Source organism: Sprattus sprattus (genome assembly GCF_963457725.1).
Source record: "Sprattus sprattus genome assembly, chromosome: 7".
Classification (NCBI taxonomy): domain Eukaryota; kingdom Metazoa; phylum Chordata; class Actinopteri; order Clupeiformes; family Clupeidae; genus Sprattus; species Sprattus sprattus.
In genome coordinates, this window is record NC_137926.1 from 12,021,680 (window position 1) to 12,041,219 (window position 19,540).

Here is a 19,540-nt window from a genome sequence, read left to right on the forward strand (position 1 = left end):
TTTATCTATCCATTCACTTGCCTATTTCCATCCCTCTTTTCGTGGACCATCTCTTACCTCTGATCTCCCCTGTGTTATTAGGGAAATAGCCCAGGTCTCACAGAGGGCAACAGAGGCCCATTTGACTGGCTTGAGTTTGACAGAAGCCATTTGCGCATCAACACAAGATGGATGAAATGATGGACGTGTCCTCAATTATTAAACATGGCTGACAACAGCATTATGGAGATAATGCAAAGACTAAAGGAAGCACTGTGTGAATGAGAGAGAGAGACGGGGACAGATGGTGAGGGGTGTTTAGCCAGGGAAGAGGCTTTCTAAATGCTGATTTACACATGGGAATTGCAGCCAGTTGTTTTCACATCCTCAGATTGACGGTACAACTGACCATTCATATGTAATGTGCTATACTGCCAGTCAAATGGATGGAGGCAAAAATAGTGCAACTCCTATATAGGACAGTGAGCAGGAAGTTAAGAGCTCATGTTACATCTCATTATCGGAGTCAGTGGCATCTTCAACAGAGATAGCCTTTACCTTTTCATCCAGGCCGGGGTAAATGTCTGCTTGCTGATTTTTACGGCTGCACTCAGGCCTGGGGAAACTTTTCGGATGAGGTCGACAGGATTCGCACGGCTTTCCCGTATTAAAAGGGATATGGGGTGCGCGTCTGTCTTTTGAAGTGATCGATTTGGTTGGAATATCGAGTGCGCCAGAGTCCTGACTCAGGAAAAAAGCATGCTCCCACTTGCCTGGCCTATGTTTTCCTCCGATTTGTGTGTGTGTGTGTGTGTGTGTGTTGTGTGTGTCTGAGAGAATGAGAGAGGGAGGGGGTTCAGTACCACTATGTAAACCATTAAGTGGTCTCACGGAGTGGTGTGATCCTGATCAGCAAAGTTGTGGACAGAGAGGAGGATGATTGATAACATGAGATGCATTACTCAAAGACAACAACACTGGAGCCTACTGTATGGAGAGTGAGAGGGTGTGTTATTCTGCGTGGGTGTGTGTGTGTGTGTGTGTGTTTTCCTTCCATCAGAGGATGTTAAAAATAAACAAATAATCAACTAATCCACACCCCAACCCTCCACCCACCCCCCTCCCCAAACAAACCACAATCGACTCTTACAGCTGTCAGGCAGCCAGCTGGTAAGATGTCTAAATTTGTTTGGACTTCTGACTATAAGGTTTAGGATCAGTCACAAACTAACCTGGAAAAGCTGTTAGTAGGAGAAACAGTTTGTTTTCTACAAATATTTCACATTATTCACAAACAGCTTTAACTCTGTTGTCTATGGAGGCAAATAATGAGGAAATTAAATTGTATGTTCTGAAACTATTTCTCAGTGGTATGGGACTGTATATTTGTTGAGACGATAGCTTGACGATAACATGTATTCCTCAAATGCACTCCTACGTGCTGTGCTGGTGGGCTGTACTCACAGTGGAATAAGCAGGTATGCACAATTGTAAAGACTGCCCATTTAGACTCTTGGAAGCTGTCTTTTCTTGACAGCTTGTAGCTCAGGTTTGCGTCTGTGCTTTTCCCTATGGGGGGAAACCAGGAGTAGCGTGGGACAGCTATGAAGATAGCCTCTGTTCAAAGCTAGAACAGTGATTCTCCTCTTGCATTCACCCACACACAAACCGCCTCTGTCTTCCCTCTCATCTCCACCTAGTACTCTCTCGCATACACTCTCATTCTCTTCCCCCCTATGTCTTTATCTCTCTTTCAGTCTCTTTTTTCCCCTGTTTCTTTTTTTCTCAAAACCTCTCCTCTCTCTCCTACTCTCCCTCTCCCTTTCCCTCTCTCTCTCTTACTCTCCCTCTCTCTTTTACTCTACCTTTCCCTTTCCATCTCTCTCTCTCTCTCCCTCTCCCTCTCCCTCTCTCTCTCTTACTCTCCCTCTCTCTCTCTCCCTCCCTCCCCCTATCCCTCTCTCTCTCTTACTCTCCCTCTCCCGCTCTCTCCCTTTCCCTCTCTCTTCCTTGACTGCTTAGGAGAAACGCTGGGCCCAGTGCCAGCTCACTACTCCACCCCTGAGCCTGCAGGAGGAGAGAGTGCTGCATCTCCGGAGGGCAATGCGAAGGACGAAGACTCACACCAGCCTTCACAAAGCCAACACATGTTTAAATGTGAGATATGGCACAATTATATATCATACATTATACAGCTGCATTTATTTGTGTCTATTTAAACACAAATACCCATAGACATGAACAGAAAAATCTGCAAGACGACACCATTTATTTCCATCTATCCATTTCGCAGTGTGCTGCCCTTCATGGTCCCAGAGATTCCGTCATTATACTGCTGTATAGGATTTACCCCCCCCCCCCCCCCCCCCTTCTTTACCCTTAACCACACAACATTACTTGGACTACACTCTAGAAACTAATCTGGGATAGTTTTCCAGATGTCTTCTCACCATTCTCTATCACCAAAAGGCAGAATAATTGTTTTACCATTTGAAAGCATCTTGCCAGCAGCTACAATTTAACAGCTACAAATTATTTCACCTGAGTTGACACAATTATATTCTCATTCAAAGTTGCAGTGTGAGCACTTTTTTAATCCTAATTAACCAAATGATGTGAGAAGCTGGCAGAGAATGACTCCACTTCTGAGAATGCTTAATGTGTGACTGTTAGCTCAAATTCTAATTAAAATCGTTAAGTGCACATGAAACTTACTTGATAGCATTTATGATTGATGACTGAGGGTATGTTCATAAATGTGGTCTATTAAAGCACATCACAATACCCTGATGCACACATGCCCACAGATCACATTACACCAGAAACTGGCTTTGACAGGACTCAGATCCTTAAACATTTATTGAGTTAAATGTATGATCAACTCAAAAAGTGACATAAGAAAATAAATACCCTTGCATAGATCACAGACCAGGCACTGGTCAGCATCGGACAAAATGAACACACACAATCTAATCCTTGTTCAATGACAATCCAAAGCAACAATAATGGCTGCAAACATGTCATACCAGTCAATATTTTCATACAGTTGGTATGTGGGAGCAGTGGAAGTGTGTTAGTATAGAGAGTCCATCATGAACCTGGGGTGTGTGTGCGGGGGGGGGGGGGGGTAAATGGTTGAGGCTCGTTCCAAAGGCATCCCTCTGGGTATTGAAATATATTGAATAATAGCACATTCACATCAGTCGTCTAAAGCCAATTTTTAGGCCGTCATTGCCACCACACCTCATCAATTAATCACAATTAATGTGCTCTTATACGTATCAACAAAATGAAAGTCTGTAACACAGACCTGCGGATAAGAGAATTTTTTTTCATGGAAAAGAAAGCGGAGAAGATGTCAAATGATAAACAATGGTTTGGAGAACAAACAAAAAATGTGCTGATGACAGCAAGGGCTTTTAAAATGATGCAACCGTAAAGATGCTGATCCTAAGTTTTGGAAGGACTAGGCTCATGCAGTTCTTCCATTGACCATGCAGTTCATACGATCAGTGCTGTAAGGTTGCTCTGGAATCGGTTATCTTTACAGGATAGTTGGATGATGAAGTCTTTCTTTGATTTCTGGTGTTTCAATGAAGCTTTGGTGACATTTAAATAAAGCAGAGAGAATAACCAGTTTCACTAATGCCATTTTTTTTTTTACTTTATTCAATGTAATATATTATAATATTATTCGTGATTTGCTTTCTCTTTTACAGTCGTTGCTTATCACATGAACTCTCTGCGAGACTCACATGAGTTGTCTGAAGCACATATATTATTGATAATAGTGACATTAAAATAAAATATAATAGCAAAAATGAGGCCACAGAGGTGAACAAAAAAGAAAATAAATCTCGTAATGTCCTCAGAAGGCCACATCTAGAGTACATGACTTCATCTTTTCTTGGGATATGCATTGACAAGTGTCTCTACCTGCAAGCTATATTTGATGGAAAATCACTTGTAAGCAGACTGTTTGAAATAGCACTATTGTCTCAAAAGTCGTTTTTTTTTTTTAGTATTTGTGGTTTTTAAGTTATTTATATTAGTTATGTCATCACACATGTAATTGCATCAGTCTTTGGACCCAGCAAGGCTTATTAATGCCAAGATTTGTACAAAATCTAAACATCCTTTTCCACTGTCTCTGACACATCACACTCGACACAGTTACAAACAAGGGGTTCAGAGACGTACAGTATGTGTTCTGCAGGTATCAGAGGATTTTCCTTTGGTTAATTTATTCCTCATTGACCCACAGCTTTTTTTTCAAACCCGGAAAACCCAAAGAACTTTGGGAGATTCAGCTCAGTATAACAACATTCCGTGGATGTCAATGGAAGAATTATCTGCAGTCATCTTTAAAAACGTCCCTTCGTGGGTGGGCATATCTATATCTACCAACATCGCAGTACATCTGTTGTTTTTACATTTTGCTGTAGGGGAGCACAAATAAAGGATATGTAGTCTCTATTGCTGTTAGATGGTTTTTCATAATGCCTCATTCAGATGGTTTTATTTTACAGCACCAAATCTCGCCTATCGGCCAGCCTTCCCTGTTGGTGTACTCTGGCAACCAAGGGCTACTTCTATGGGCCATTCATGGACCAGCGTGACATAACTGGCATTACAATGCTATTGGACGGAGCAAAAAAGGCAACAAGTCAAGCGGATGTCGTTATGATGGCTGACAGTCGACAAATTATTTGTCTTAAACCTGCAATTCCACCAACACACTATCTACCACTTTTAAGTGATCAGTAGTAGTTTGTCATTTAGGTTTTCTCTCAACCACTGCAAAAACTATAGTCTGTGAGAATTCACCTCAGTTGAAATACATAGGACATCTTTGAGATATCTTAATCTCCATTCAGACATTTCATAGAAGAAAAAACTGCTGTGTTGCAGAAAAACAATGGAAGGAATCATTAGTCTGACATGTTTTAGAAAATAAAAAAATGCATAAAAACAGTCTGCCTTCTTCAGCCCTTTCAGTATCAGAAGTAACTTCAACGTTCATGTTTAAGCGCGGGTGTTCAGACTAGATATTTGGCCTGATGTACCAAATTTCATTCAAGCTTTCACGGGTAGGACAACATTAAACATTCCTGGCAGGCACTATAAAATCAAACACAGAAAACAAACATGTGCAGAATCTTAGTGTATATGAAATGGACCATACTGCTGTTAAGAGAGCATTTGTGCGTCTGACTGTATGTTCTGTCTTGACATACATGCCCCTGCTTTTTCCTCTGTCTCCAGTAATGTGTCTGATAGGTGGAAGCCAGCTGATGTCAAATCAAGTGAGGATAATAGCACTGATCGGAGAAAATTCAAAACAACAAAAGTAACACTAGAGCAAAGCAATGCTTTTGATTGTACGCAGCTGAAAGGGCAAGGGTCATTAAGGGGAAGGGGTAGTAGGCATGTAAATCACCCTTGGAGCTTCTAGAACTGTCCGTTGGGAAGGTGTGAGGGGTTCTATTTGAATACAGTACATTGCTGGCCATCTCCACATGGATGTAGTAAGTAAAGTAAGATGGTGAGCATAGTCAAGCGCTGCAGTAAGCTCTGCACTAACCTCACTGAGGTAGAATCCTTATGGCACAGGAAACAGAAAAACTACGGAAAAGGTACTTTATCCACAAGGCAGATTCAAACCCCATGGGATCTCCCCATCCCGCCATTACCTCAATCAGTGAGACCTAATCTGATTTAGCTCCTTGGACAAAGTTCAGGTGCATGACGACATGAAAAGGTCATGTTGTGCGTGACAGCCATGTGCCATGTTTAACACCTTTTCAAACCGGAATGCACTCACCCGACCCTCCAGACGACTCAACTCTACGGAACATGTGCCGCCCTTTTCACAGACAAGTATGAGGATAACACCTGAAATATCGTTAACTGTCCATCATGGCTATTCAAAGTAGCTACTCCACGTTGTTAAATATATTTACAACTCAGCGCTAAAGTTTCACTTCCCCGAGGTAAAACTCGCACTTTTGTGAAAGCTTTATAAAGGAGGCAGAATGTTAGTATTGTGACTGAACTGTTCAACTTCCATTAGTGCATCAACCTAAACTGCACTGTGTAGCACTTTTGTCTTGATGTCAATCAGTCTTACACTGAGGCACTTTCACTTATCCAGTCGTTGAGAGGCTCAAAGGCACTAGCAACCTATGTTCATAATTCTGACTTGTTCTCTTTGCAGTGTTTCCTGACATTTAAATAAATCAAGTAATTTAGATACTTTGAACATCACAATGGCCTAAATTTGACTGCAAAAATTTAAAGCATGAATTATATTTACATTTAGTTTAACTTGTTGAGAGTAGGCCCATGCAAGGCATTATTGACTTTATACTGATTTTAACAGGTGCTTAGTATGAGTATATGCATTTTTGATAATATTTTCCTCAGCTTCATTGACTACTTTTTAAATTAGGAAGTCTGCATCCCCGAGATGGGCTTGCATATATTTTTGTCACATTTCAGAAAATGTAGGATTCCGTGTCCCTATTTCCCTGACAGTAACATGGGCACCTATAAGAGATGCATACATTGCAACAAGCTGTATAATATTGATGTCATGCATTAAATATACTAGGATACATAGTACCTTAGTTCGAATAGGCCATAATGCAGGTTATTTTCTAACATGCTATGATCTCATTGAGTTACTGTTCCCTTAAGGTTTAACATTCAGTCCTTAAATACTCATGAATGATAAGCATTTCAAATCATAACGATCCAGTGCACTTTCCATGGAAGTAGATGGTAGGGAAGGTGGAAGAAAGGTCCAAAAAAAAAAGAAAGCGCTGTTAAATGAGATAATGTCCCAAGCATGCCATTATCAAAATGATAAGAATCTGAACATGCTAATATGAAGCTCCTTTTGTCATTGTGCTGTCTTGCATCTAAAGGGCATGGCATTGAATCACTTGGTGATATCTTAAATACAGCATCTGCTGAAAAATAGCAGTATTGCGGATGTTCACGGGTCGAGGACTTGGTCCTCTGTAGCATTCCAGCAGGTATTCAGTCATGTCTGTATAAGGTGCTTTGCTGGTCAGTATATCCTTAACAGTAAGGAGACCACCTATCCGGAAGTCGTCGATCAGACCCTGCCGAGTTTTGCGCTTCTTTCTCTGCAGGACAGGGTAATTTTGATGCATTTGCTCTTGGATGCACTGTGCAAGTAACTGAAATGGTATCTGTATTCCATGCATATCATTTTAAAAATCCCTACTTGGATGCCGGTTAGGACAGCCACCAAGGGTTCTCGCCAGACTATTCTTGCCTGTTGGTGCGAGCTTGTGTGTGTTACATGTTTTTTTTTTTTTCATGTACTGGAAGTATTCCTTTTGAAAACTAATAACAGCTACTATCTTTCGAATATCTAACAGCTTGATTCTTTTCTCTTTGTGTTTTTTTTCTATTTCTTTTGCGGAGTATAGAAGTCGCATTGCAAGGGCTCTCTAAGGAGGTAAATGAAGCATTCATGTGATTAGTATGATCACCAGTCTCTCAAGTCCCTGCTTTCGTCTAAACATCGGATAGCAGCTTGGTGTTGTTCACACAGTTTTGATTAGTTATAGTGCAGTTGCCAGTTCTCAGGTTGGCTTCCCTAAAATTGTCGATACTGTTGTTTATGTCGCCGTCAATTTCCATGTACTCTGATTTGCTCACGGTCGAGGAGCTGCGGCGACTGGAGGTGTCAGAGGCGATGTTTTCTTTGCTAACGTTGAGCAGTGCGGCCTGCTCCTCTCCCTCGGTTTCCCTGTGGTAGAAGTAATTGAAGTTAGACACGATGACAGGTACCGGAAGGGCAATTGTCAGCACACCTGCAATGGCGCATAGGGAGCCGACGATCTTGCCACCTATGGTGACTGGAACCATGTCACCATAGCCGACTGTAGTCATTGAAACTACGGCCCACCAGAAGGCGTCTGGGATGCTGGTGAAGTGTGATTCAGCTTCCTCGGCCTCCGCAAAGTACACTGCGCTGGAGAAGAGGATGACGCCGATGAACAGGAAGAAGATGAGCAATCCAAGCTCCCTCATACTGGCTTTAAGGGTTTGTCCTAAGATCTGCAGTCCTTTCGAATGCCTGGACAGCTTGAAGATCCTAAACACTCTCACCAGACGTATCACCCTGAGAATGGCCAACGATGTTGCCTGCTCTCCCATTCCATCCTCTCCCCCCTTTCCATCATCGGCAAGCTCTGTGCCCAGTGTGATGAAGTATGGTATGATGGCCACTATGTCAATAGTGTTCATCATATTCTTGAAGAAAGCCGCCTTGCTCGGACAGGCAAAGAAGCGCACTATCAGTTCAAACGAGAACCATATGATGCACAAAGTCTCAATAATGAAGAACGGGTCGGTCAAGATGTTTGGCTTGTAATAGAAAGTGATGTTCCCTACAGTCTCATAACGACCTCTTGGGTCTTCCTTCAGTTCAGGTAAAGTCTCCAAACAGAATATGACGATGGAGATCAAAATGACCATCACAGACACAATAGCAATCCCCCTAGCAGGTCCAGAGCTCTCCGGGTGCTCAAAAAGTAGCCAGATCTGTCGCTGAAACTCCTTCTCTGGCAAAGGGCGCTCCTCCTCCCGTATAAAGCCCTCATCCTCGCGAAATTTCTCCATGGCATCTACCCCCAGTTCGTAAAACTTTATTTCCTCTGAGAACATATCCAAGGGTACGTTCACCGGCCTCCGCAGCCTGCCTCCAGACTGATAGTAGTAGAGTATTGCGTCGAAACTAGGACGGTTCCTGTCGAAGAAGTATTCATTTCTCAGGGGATCAAAGTAGCGCATCCTCTTCTTGGGATTACCTAACAGCGTCTCGGGAAACTGTGAAAGAGTTTTCAGCTGGGTCTCGAAGCGAAGCCCCGCTATGTTGATGACTACTCTCTCACAGCATTCATGGTCATCGTGGTCCGGGGGGTAGGTGTCCTGAGGGTGCCCCGGCACTGCTGCGGTCTCATCCATGTTGTCTCCGGGCACTACGGTCATCCTGCAGGTCGGCGTGGGAGGAGCTCTGCAGGAGTTGCGGGATTGCGGTTAGTTTGGCAAACCAGACATCCAATTTCTCATAACAAATTCTCCCCCTTCCTCCAATATCCCCACCCCTCTGAGCTGTCTCAATCCCCGGGTATGGGGAATAGCTGGCTCTGCCTCAGTGCGGCCCCACTGCAGTTCTCGCTGACTCGACCATTGCTGCCTTTCTTCTGCTCCCTCTGTCACCCAGTCAGAGCGAGTGGGTCGAATTGCAGCGATATCTGCTAACTCAGCAATTTTACTCTATGAAGGATTATTTATTTATTTAATGTTACTTTGCTTGTTGCCATTATTTCTGCATTTACATAATTAGCCTTTTCACCAAGGACGAACAAACTGGCTAGTTGCTATGCTTATGCGTTATATAGAGGTATAGTAATATGTAAAACAAATCTTGACAGGACAATGTCAGGTTTTATTCCTTCGCATCTAATCTCCTTGAATGTCTCCGTCCACGGAAGCTCCACCAAACCTCCTCAAGAGGCATAATCCAAACTGACTGCAGTTATGGAGAAATGTAAAGCTGTAAAGCATAAACACTAATGATCGGATGAACATGTGAGCGACCAAATACACACATGCATGCCTTACCTCCGTTTGATCCTTAGGGATACTGCTGGAATGCGTCCGTTGGTGCACTCATCCAACGCTGATGCACCCTTTCTCCTGTTTTTGTGTTTCTATAGGGTACATGAACACTTTACATCTCTTCGAAGTCGTGCTTCATTGTGTGCCTGTAATCCTGGTTGAAGTTCATGGCATGTTCGTGTCCTTACACGTGTTATTTTTCCGAAACTAAAATTAACGAAATCTCAAAAACACTTAAATCTCACTCTTTGCATCTCTCAACGCGCAAAAAAGTCACATTGACCAAGGCAGGGCGCTGCAATGTGAAAGAATGCTGAAGCCGCAACGTCCAGTCTTGGTAGTGCAGCGGCAAGTGCGGCTAGAATGGCTTATAGCCCACTGCATGAGGAACTCTAATGCTGCAACTCAGGGGGAAGATACATTAAGGGGCAATAAGCGAACCCCTGCCATTTCCAGACATTACCGCATCAGCAAAATGTGCTCTTACGAGTAGACAAGATGACGAGCAAGGTCTGTTGCAGCTCAACATACTGTCAACGGGGTGGATATGAAAGGTGCTTGAAGTAGGAAATCAATAGGGGATATAGAATAATTCCTTAATAATGTGCACCAGCATATTGTACTGTGTTGAACATGAAAGGGGGCGAGAGAGCGACACACACTCTCACAGAGAGAGAGAGAGAGAGAGAGAGAGAGAGCGAGCGTTTGAGAAAAGGAGGGGGAGGGTATTCGACGCAATGCAGAACGGTTGTACTAACGCACGTTGCCACAAGTGCCTTCCACACCACAAAAACAAGAGCATTTATGTGCCAGCACTGGCGCAGTATCTTATCCGGATATAAACGTGCAGGTACTTTAAACACACCATGACCAGTATCCACAATAATGAGGCAGCGACATGCTTACTGTACATTAGTGGACACTTTAGGCGTTACGCCAAGAATCACACAGTGCTGCATCGGACGATCTGTCAGTAACTTGGAGATTCCGAAGTCACTTTCCTAGTTGCACGTGTTCGTTACGCGGTGCGTGTGTGTGTGTGTGTGTGTGTTTAAGACTGTGGGCGGGAAAGACAGAGAGAAAGTGAGACATCACGGCAAAAATGAGAACTTATCCGAGGGTACATAATTGGGTAAGCAGTCCATCATTAACTTTCGAAATTGTCTCTGAATATAATGAGATGTATTTGTTCCTAATAGTAAAGTCATATAATAAGACTTGCACTATGTCACAAGTTGAGTTCCTGCTGGTCTTGAGAGAAAGGGTAACCGATGTGTGTCGCTGTCCATGGTGCTGACAACAAACTTTTTGCCCTACCCCTTTGCCTTCAGAAGAGCACCGGTATTTGTTATCTGTATTCCGATCAGTTTCTGAATATGACCATAAGGTCACTACAGTGGAATATTACAGATACCCTCAAGAACTCTCCCAGCGCTTGTAGCCAGTAGATGGAGCCAAAATGTTCGTGTTTTCATGCTAAGAAGAAACTTCCTTAAAGTATCACTTCACACAAACCCATACACATCAACCCATTTTGACTGTATACAAAACATTTCAAAATGAACATTTCAAGATAGAGCATCCAAACAGCAGTGTCTCTTATGGCAATGCAAATACCTTTTGGTATTTATAAGTAAAAATGGGCACCCAAATTGTCACTTGCTTGTCTGCCCTGGCAGGTTTCTAGATAAATCAATTAGTCTAACTGGCCAGAGGACAATCACTGGCAATCTATCAATACTATGCCTAAAGAAAACTTTGGTAGTTGAGGGGAATGCATCATAGCCAGGTTATGCTTTGGTACATTTCCAACCTCTATCAGGTAGGTGATAGGACTGGTATAACCATTTGGCTTGATTTACTCCAGGAAGCATCCAGTCATCCAAGAAGCAGGATGACCGCATTAAGAACATGCACTTGACTTGCCCAGTCACCACGTCTGAAATGATATCATGAGTCATCCATGTTACCGTATGCTTCTCAAGGTGACATAATAACACCTCATCACCGACAGGTTTTTTAAAACAAGTCTATTACAAATACAGTTACTAGAATTAACTGTTTGGTAGAGGACCACTGAATAACATTTGGTGTGTTCAGCACTCCAATAAGGAATAAAGAGTAGGTCATATATGATCTTTTTTTCTTCTGTTTTGCAAAGCCCACTGATAGGAAGTGACATTCAATGGCCCCTCTGAGAACTGCATGGCATTACAGCAGCATTAAGTCCAGTTACACAGCTAAGGAAGGCAGGAAGGAGAGTTTGTTGAAGCCAGTGTAAAGTGATCTATTACATAATACATCTGGCACAAATACTACTTGTGCAGAACTGCAAGTCTTTGCGCAGTGAAATAAAATGGGACATGGGGAACTTAAATGTTTATTTTGAGGAAAACACAGTCGGTTAGTCAGTTGCCCTATTCTGTTTCATTGGTTCCTCGGTCATTTCAGTGTTTCAGAGTTTTCTTAAGCCTTAAAGTTGTTAAGAACAAATGTATTCAGACTGAAACAAAAATACAAAGCATTCAGTCATTAAAGAATACACGTTATCTTTATTAGTCACTGTCTTTCAATCCAACGCACTAGCTCACTGCATGATCAAAAATTCACCACCTTGGTAGTTTGTGTGCATATGTAATGGTTAAATGGATTAGCTTATGATTTATGCATATGTTTGGTAAGGTAATGGTCAGCATGAGACCTGGTGTGGTAGTAGTAACAATGTTTGTGAAAGCTTTTATGAGCCATGCTCAGATGTCATAGGGCAGGTCACGCATGCTTTAATGGAGCATTTATTTTGTTATCCAATACATTGTTCTAAATAATTGTACCCTTATTTAAAAAAAACTGTCTGTGGTGTATGCTTTTGGGGACTGACTATGAATGTTGGAGCTTTGATGTGTTTATAATTCACATTTCTGTCTAGAGGTTCCCACCACTAATTGTGGAGACTGTAAGAGCACCAGCATAGCTATACTGTAAACATACAATTCTCAATAAAATGAAAAACAGACCATTGTCCCAGTTTGGTATTCTTCTCAAGTGTGTATACAGTTTATCAACCACAAATACTGTTCTTGCCAGGTAAGCATTAATGTAGGCGCTAGCCCACAATTTCATGTGCCAAAAAGTGTGTAGAAATTGCCTTCTTGACTCTCCACGGCCTCTGGTAGAGAGCAGGCTTAACGCACAACAGACTGTTTATCCTGGCAAAACAGACTGGTACAATGATGTCACAGAAAGTGACCCTCAAACGCTCTCATCCCTCGGATCATTGACTGTATGCTGCAGGGACTGAATCAGATGGGTGTCAGATGGAGCAGCTTGCAGCTGCTGAGTCATGCAGACTTCAGGCAGAGCCACCGCTCCCACAGAAAGTGTCCCGTCGGCATCTTCCCTGAAGGTCCCCGCTGCAGCCACGGCCATCTTCATTACCAGACAGATGGACAGCCATTACCCTGACACTTGGTCACTGTCGAGTCCACCAAGCTGTGAATGTCAACACCTAGGCGCTGTGTTGGCAGCCAGACAGCATATTACATAAATGGGTGTCTTCTGGTGCAGGCAAATGCAAGGAAGACAAGACAATGGCAAAATGGGCAAATATTTATCAAAATAATACATCAAGATCATTTTTAGAAAAATAGTTCTTTACACACATTATGTTGTCAAGGCAGTGGTTTAACTGAGGCATGTTCAACTAATCAGCATTCATGTACAAACCTTATTGAGGTCACCAACGTAGTGTATGTATATATACAGTACAAAGGCCTTTTGTACACGTTGTTTTTGTTTTCATTCTAGTGAGAAATGTTCGTCGATTAGCACACTGTTTAGTAAGTGTTTTAATATGCACACATAAATAAGGCATGACTAAAGCATGATGCAAAGGACTCTCGGGTTGAGATCTAAGTGATGATGGGAAAAGGGGTATGGACTGAAAAGTATTGCCTTACTGTCTATGCGTCATGATGACTTACACTGATGGGAGAGTATTCAGATGTATGTGTTACTATCATTTTACATTCAAATGATTTCACTGTTTCGATTTTAATTTCATAATTTTAAAGTGCAAATGCAGTGTTCACATTATGTATCACATTAGCAGGTGCATATTTCTTTCAAATGATGTAATAAGTGCTAACTGCTCTGTTAAAGAGCTATGGAGAGACCTATGGCTTCTTAACCCCCCTCAAACAGTGCTTTCTTATGGAAGGAGTTATGAAATCTCAATACTGTATGTAATGACTGCATCTGCTACAACTACACCTCTCATTAAACAAGCATTTCAACACATTGCTATGGACCATCTGAATACTATTGCTATTGCTATTGCTGAATACTATTGCTATGGACCCGCAGTACGGTATCCTCCAGGCTTCCTGACCCTGACTAGATATACAAAACTGATTCAGCCTATCCAGCACTCAGTACGTTCATCTGAGGGGGTTCAAGCACAGGGTGACCTAAGACATGTACTTGAGCACCATGACTGAATGGCAAGTTGGTTCTGTCAGTGGTCATGACGTTACTAGTGAAGGTTATAGTTTTGTGTCACATGATAAAGCACAGCAATGCAATATCTGTTTTGTAATACTGTGCTGTATCCTTTACAACATGCCCTAAATGCTGACATAACAATATTTATGTAACATGTATTATGTATAGCGTGAATAAATATTATTTACATAAAACCCTCATATGGGCATGGTGGACAAAACGTAGAATGTTAAAAGAATGTATACACCATATGGAATAATTTAAAGGGCTTTTTTAGACTTCATTAACAGAGTATAAAATCACATAAAAATAGGAATTGAATCAATTTACAAAGATGCATTAGGCTATTTTATAAAAAAAAGCATTTGTACTCCTGAAATTGTCCATGTTAAGAGATACCTGTATTACAATATTTCTCCTGATTAATAAACTGCTGCTTTATTTTGATTCTAGTTTCCCCAAAAGCCTAGTTTCTAGCCTGATTAAGACAGTTGTTGTTACGTTCCAACAAATATCGTCAACATATGTAAAAAATATAACTGTCAAATAACATATTTCTTTCTTTTCTCGCATTTTTTTTTTTGTTTACATTTCAAAATGTGCTGCGGATTTCACCTGTTTTAGTTAACATTTCAAAATAGGGATTGTGCCACAAAAAAAATTGCAACTAGTCGGTGGTATTTAAATTACACCCTTAAATATGTTTTATTCTGTTTTAGCTAAGAACTGAATATGACTTTTCTGTTAAACACAAACACAATGCTTGTGTTAATATTGACAAAATTCATATTTTATTTTAAAAAATTCTGCATTGTATGGGCTGAAGATGCCTCAACACGCCATCTAACTGTTTAAAATCATCCTCAACCTTACATGGTTGATGCTGACGTAGAGAGAACCGTTTGGGACCTATCCGCATCATGATACACATATATTTGAATGGATTAAATTATGCTGTGGATGGAGTGAACTTTAGACGATTCTGTTGCTTGAACCTGCTGTTTAACATTCAACCACACGGTGGCGCCCAGAGACGGTAAAACAAAGTGTACAATAGTACATTTTACAGTGCTAAACTGCTTTAGTCATTAGGTATACTGATGAACACCACCAGCTCTCAGGGTCTACTTTTACCTCACAATCTTATCGAAGGCACAGCGTCAAGGCTACTCAGCAGGCTAAGCTTTTGCACAGGTCATTTTGGACGTCACCGCGCCGATGCTAAAGAAGACACATTTCACCTTTTGATCCTATAATATTTCATCACTGAAAGAGTGGATTCTTTTATCATTTCCAATCCTTTTGGAGAAAAAAATTGAATATATCTACAGGATGTCAAAACTAAACTCTTCATTCGGGGTTTTGTTTTGCGCTCAGACATCTGTTAACTTCCCAGTGTAAGTCTCAAAAGAACTGAGGTTGATGTATCTAGATGTATCCAAATCGTCACTTTCCATGTATTCAGATTTAATAAGAGAAGGCTTACTGTCATTCTCCTTCAGTTCGGCATAGGTTGGAACATGGTCGCATGTGACATGGACGTAGTTTCGATTGTCCTCCTTGTCGTTTTCCCTGCGATAGAAATAACTAAAATTCGATACGATGACAGGTACGGGCAGTGCAATAGTTAGCACACCAGCAATGGCACACATGGATCCCACTAGTTTTCCTCCCAGAGTGACAGGGCACATGTCTCCATAGCCCACGGTCGTCATGGTCACAACTGCCCACCAGAACGCATCGGGGATGCTACGGAATCCAGATTCTGGATCATCAACCTCTGCGAAGAAAACTGCGCTGGCGAATAGCACAATGCCAATGATCAGGAAGAAAATTAAAAGCCCAAGTTCTCTCATACTTGCGTGGAGGGTCCGCCCTAAAATTTGGAGACCTTTGGAGTGGCGGGAGAGTTTGAAAATACGAAACACCCGCACCAGCCGGATAATTCTCAGAATGGCTAGATACGCAGCCTGTTGACTTCCTTTGTGTTCTGCGAGCTCCAAGCTCAGAGTTACAACATATGGCACAATAGCTACAACATCAATAATATTCATGATGTCTTTGTAGAAGGCAATCTTGCTGGGACATGCCAGGAACCTAACTAAAAGTTCAAAGGTAAACCACACTATACAGAGTGTCTCCAGTAGAAAAAATGGATCTGTGAAAATATTCTTCTTTTCGGGAACGGTTGTCCCATTCAGAAAGTGGTTACTGAATACATTGTTTTCCTCTCTGAACTCTGGTAAAGTCTCCAAACAGAAGATTACAATCGATGTCAAAATGACCAACACGGAAACTATGGCAACTATCCTCGCGGCTCCAGAACTGTCGGGATACTCAAACATCAGCCATATTTGACGCTGAAATGTATTCGATGGCATTGGCCGATTATCTTCTTTTGACAAGCCCTCGTCTTCAACAAGATTATCAACAACACCCTCGTCGAGCTCATAAAACTTTACTTCTTCCAGGAACATATCGATCGGCACATTGATAGGCCTCCGGAGACGCCCTCCAGACTGATAATAGTATAGGATGGCATCAAAACTTGGACGGTTCCTGTCGAAAAAGAACTCATTTTTCACCGGATCGTAATAGCGCGTTCTTTTACACGGGTCCCCCAGTAGCGTGCTTGGGAATCGCGCAAGAGTTTTCAGCTGGGTCTCAAAACGCAGGCCGGAGATATTGATCACCACCCGTTCACTACATTCCTGGTCTCCTATCTCCAAATCGCTGTCATCTTGTATTGGGTTGACGGAGACTATTTCATCCCGGATCTCTGGACACACCACTGTCATCTTTCCGCCCCGAGAGTGTCCACTCATCAACGGACTCAGCCCGGCACCCTCTCCCCACCAATTTTTGGCAAATCCTGCCACTTTGGCGTCTATGGTCGGAGCAAGTGCTGTGTGTGAAGTTTACCCTCGTAAACCAAGTTTTCTTTTGTCCGTTTTTACTGCCCCCAAATCATGTCTCCTAACTTGCTGTCGCGACTTGTGTACACCAGTTGCGCACGCAGAAAAGCATGAATGGATATGGGGTTCACACACTGCTTTAAACAGCTGAACCCTCCCCGATTTGATTGACATGTTGACGCCTTCTTGTTGAGCACTTGTTGTCAGTATACAAGTTATCATAACTGTCAATGACAATACTTTATTATTGTTAAATGGTTTTAAATAGAAGTTATAATACATCTCCATTATCTCTTACCACGATTTGATAAATATCTAACATCAAATAATTTGTGCTTGCTTGGTTTTGGGAATCAATAAATTATATTAAGCTTACAGATAAAATGCATATAGATGGGAAAGTTTGAAAATCCATTTAGATGTAAATAAATTAAATAGGACATCATTTTAATATGATCTTGTGAAATAGATAAGATGTTTTGCAATTACCACAGATTTGAAGATTAATTTGCCCTTTACTTCCTATCCATGCATTGGATATTTGTTGAGAGTAAGGTATAGTTTAATGCAGAGAATCTGTCTGTCCTGACTGTGGCAGTGGAAACTGCTGGCTTGACTGACATCTGAGTATCCACCAAGGATAACGTCTTGAGGATGCCAAAATAACATTCCCATTCCGAGCACTTACAGGGTTCGATTTTACAACCAGGAACATGGACATTGAAAACGTGACCTTTCTTTAAGGTCATCATATAAAATAATATATGATTTATATTGTATAAGATACAATTATCCTGTATTTTTATATGTTTTCACATGCTAAATTACATCACTGAGTAGCTTTTCTTCCAAAAGTATAGTACATCTTTGAAATAGAGCAGATAGTGTCTTCATTCACATTCTTGCCTTTCGGTTTAGTTCCACAAATAGGATGTACTCAATTTAACTTATGAGAGGAGAGAGAGCTAACCTTAAATTTAGATTTTATATCCCTCCAACATCAAAGTAACAACGTTTTCAGACAGAGCGTGGCATCTACTGCTGGCCAAAACATGTTGGGGTAAACTGATATGTCATGGTCTGCAACAGAACATTCCCCATTAGATTTATTGAATCAGAGCAAGGTGTGTTTACTACGCTATTTGTATTAAATGTGACTTCAGTTACCTTATTATGAAACCATTCTGTCTTGATGTCTTTACACACACTGTTGCTGCCATGTTTTCACAGTGACACAGTAAAGGTCTCTCTCTGTAACTTGAATAAGATTCCAAATGCAGTTTAGTACCAGACACATTAAAGAAGTTCCACATGCTGGAAGCAGGATCAATTAAAACAACAAGTCAAAGCGAGTGTATAGGAAAAGATTTTCCCTGTAGACTTTCATCTTTGAGTCATAATTACCGATATTTTAACTGAGCTGAATGGATTTTGAAGCTGTGTCCACTGAATAACAAAGGACACTCAAAAAGTGCTATGGAAACGACACCCTCTAGTCCTACACACCAGTTCACATCTGACAAAGGACATGATGCAGCTGAGCCCTCTGTCAGTGTGACAGTCCCTGAGGTAAAAGGTGAAAGGCATTGCTCCAAAGCTAAGGGTCTGTCTCTAATTTAGTAAACACTTCAGTTAAGACCAGGGAGCCCTTCAGCTAGTTCATTACAAGTGTTGAGTGTCAGTGTCAGATGTCAGTGTCAGGACATGGTGCCGCCCCATGATAATTTTGTAAGCATTCTACAGTCAGTAAAAAACTGCCTGGGTCAAGTCAAGATGTCAGGATGTCACCGTTTCCAGGAAACAGCCAAATACAAACACATGAAGTGGTGACCACATGGTGATGAACAGTAAAAAATATATATTATTTATACATATAGGAGCACCTATATGTATAGCTTCAATCTGTATTTAAATTAAAATAATACATATTCTGCAGTCTGCCTTTTTGTGGGAAACAAACCATTCCCATGTTATATCCTCTACCTGGCCGGCCTCAAACAGATGCTCCCTCCCTATGTCTCACGGTTCTGCTTAAGGCTTCTTTCTGATTAACAGGGAATTTTGTATTGCTCCTGTCGCCATTGTGCTTGCTCTAGGGGGGGGTTCAGGATATTGGTTCCTCAGCTCTGCCATGGAAGGAATCCCAGGGACTCCTGAGACCAGCCAGCCTTAATGGGGAGCTGAAGCAAACCATGTCTAAAGGCTACTGCCTCCGCAACAGGGTATCGTCATGTCACCCGCGCTCAGAACGGAGACGTGGAACTCCCACAATGTCCTCCAAATACATGTGAACGCTTGAAGCACAGCCATGCCTGTGAGAGTGCAGACATTCTTGTGAATGATATTTCCTGTGAAAGAGGGCCATGCACTGTGAAAAACGTGATTTAAAATCTGCAACAGTGTTTAGATACAACTTAAATTATTTTTTAAATGTCATTAAACACATATCCCTGGGGTTAATTTATACCGGAACATTTTACTCG

The 19,540-nt window shown here is 41.7% G+C and overlaps 2 protein-coding genes across 3 annotated transcripts; both read right to left on the bottom strand.

Moving 5' to 3' along the window:
* Positions 1-7,530: 7,530 nt before the first annotated feature.
* Positions 7,531-9,009, bottom strand: LOC308368298 (potassium voltage-gated channel subfamily A member 1-like; the record flags this gene model as incomplete). Its single annotated transcript, XM_080842444.1, has 1 exon — positions 7,531-9,009. One exon carries the CDS (start codon positions 9,007-9,009, stop codon positions 7,531-7,533), a length of 1,479 nt encoding a protein of 492 aa, XP_080698570.1.
* Positions 9,010-12,206: 3,197 nt separating this feature from the next.
* Positions 12,207-17,155, bottom strand: LOC308368299 (shaker-related potassium channel tsha2-like). Of its 2 annotated transcripts, none has more exons than XR_013968725.1 (2): positions 13,366-17,155; positions 12,207-13,154 (listed from the first exon to the last, which is right to left on the bottom strand). XR_013968725.1 is itself a non-coding variant. In XM_080842445.1 (2 exons), the coding sequence occupies exons 1-2, from the start codon at positions 16,965-16,967 to the stop codon at positions 13,148-13,150; spliced, it is 1,389 nt and encodes a 462-aa protein (XP_080698571.1). In that variant the 5' UTR covers positions 16,968-17,155; the 3' UTR covers positions 12,207-13,147. The 2 variants fall into 2 exon arrangements, 1 of the variants encoding a protein (XP_080698571.1); XM_080842445.1 differs by having other exon boundaries at positions 12,207-13,197; positions 15,629-17,155.
* Positions 17,156-19,540: the final 2,385 nt, after the last annotated feature.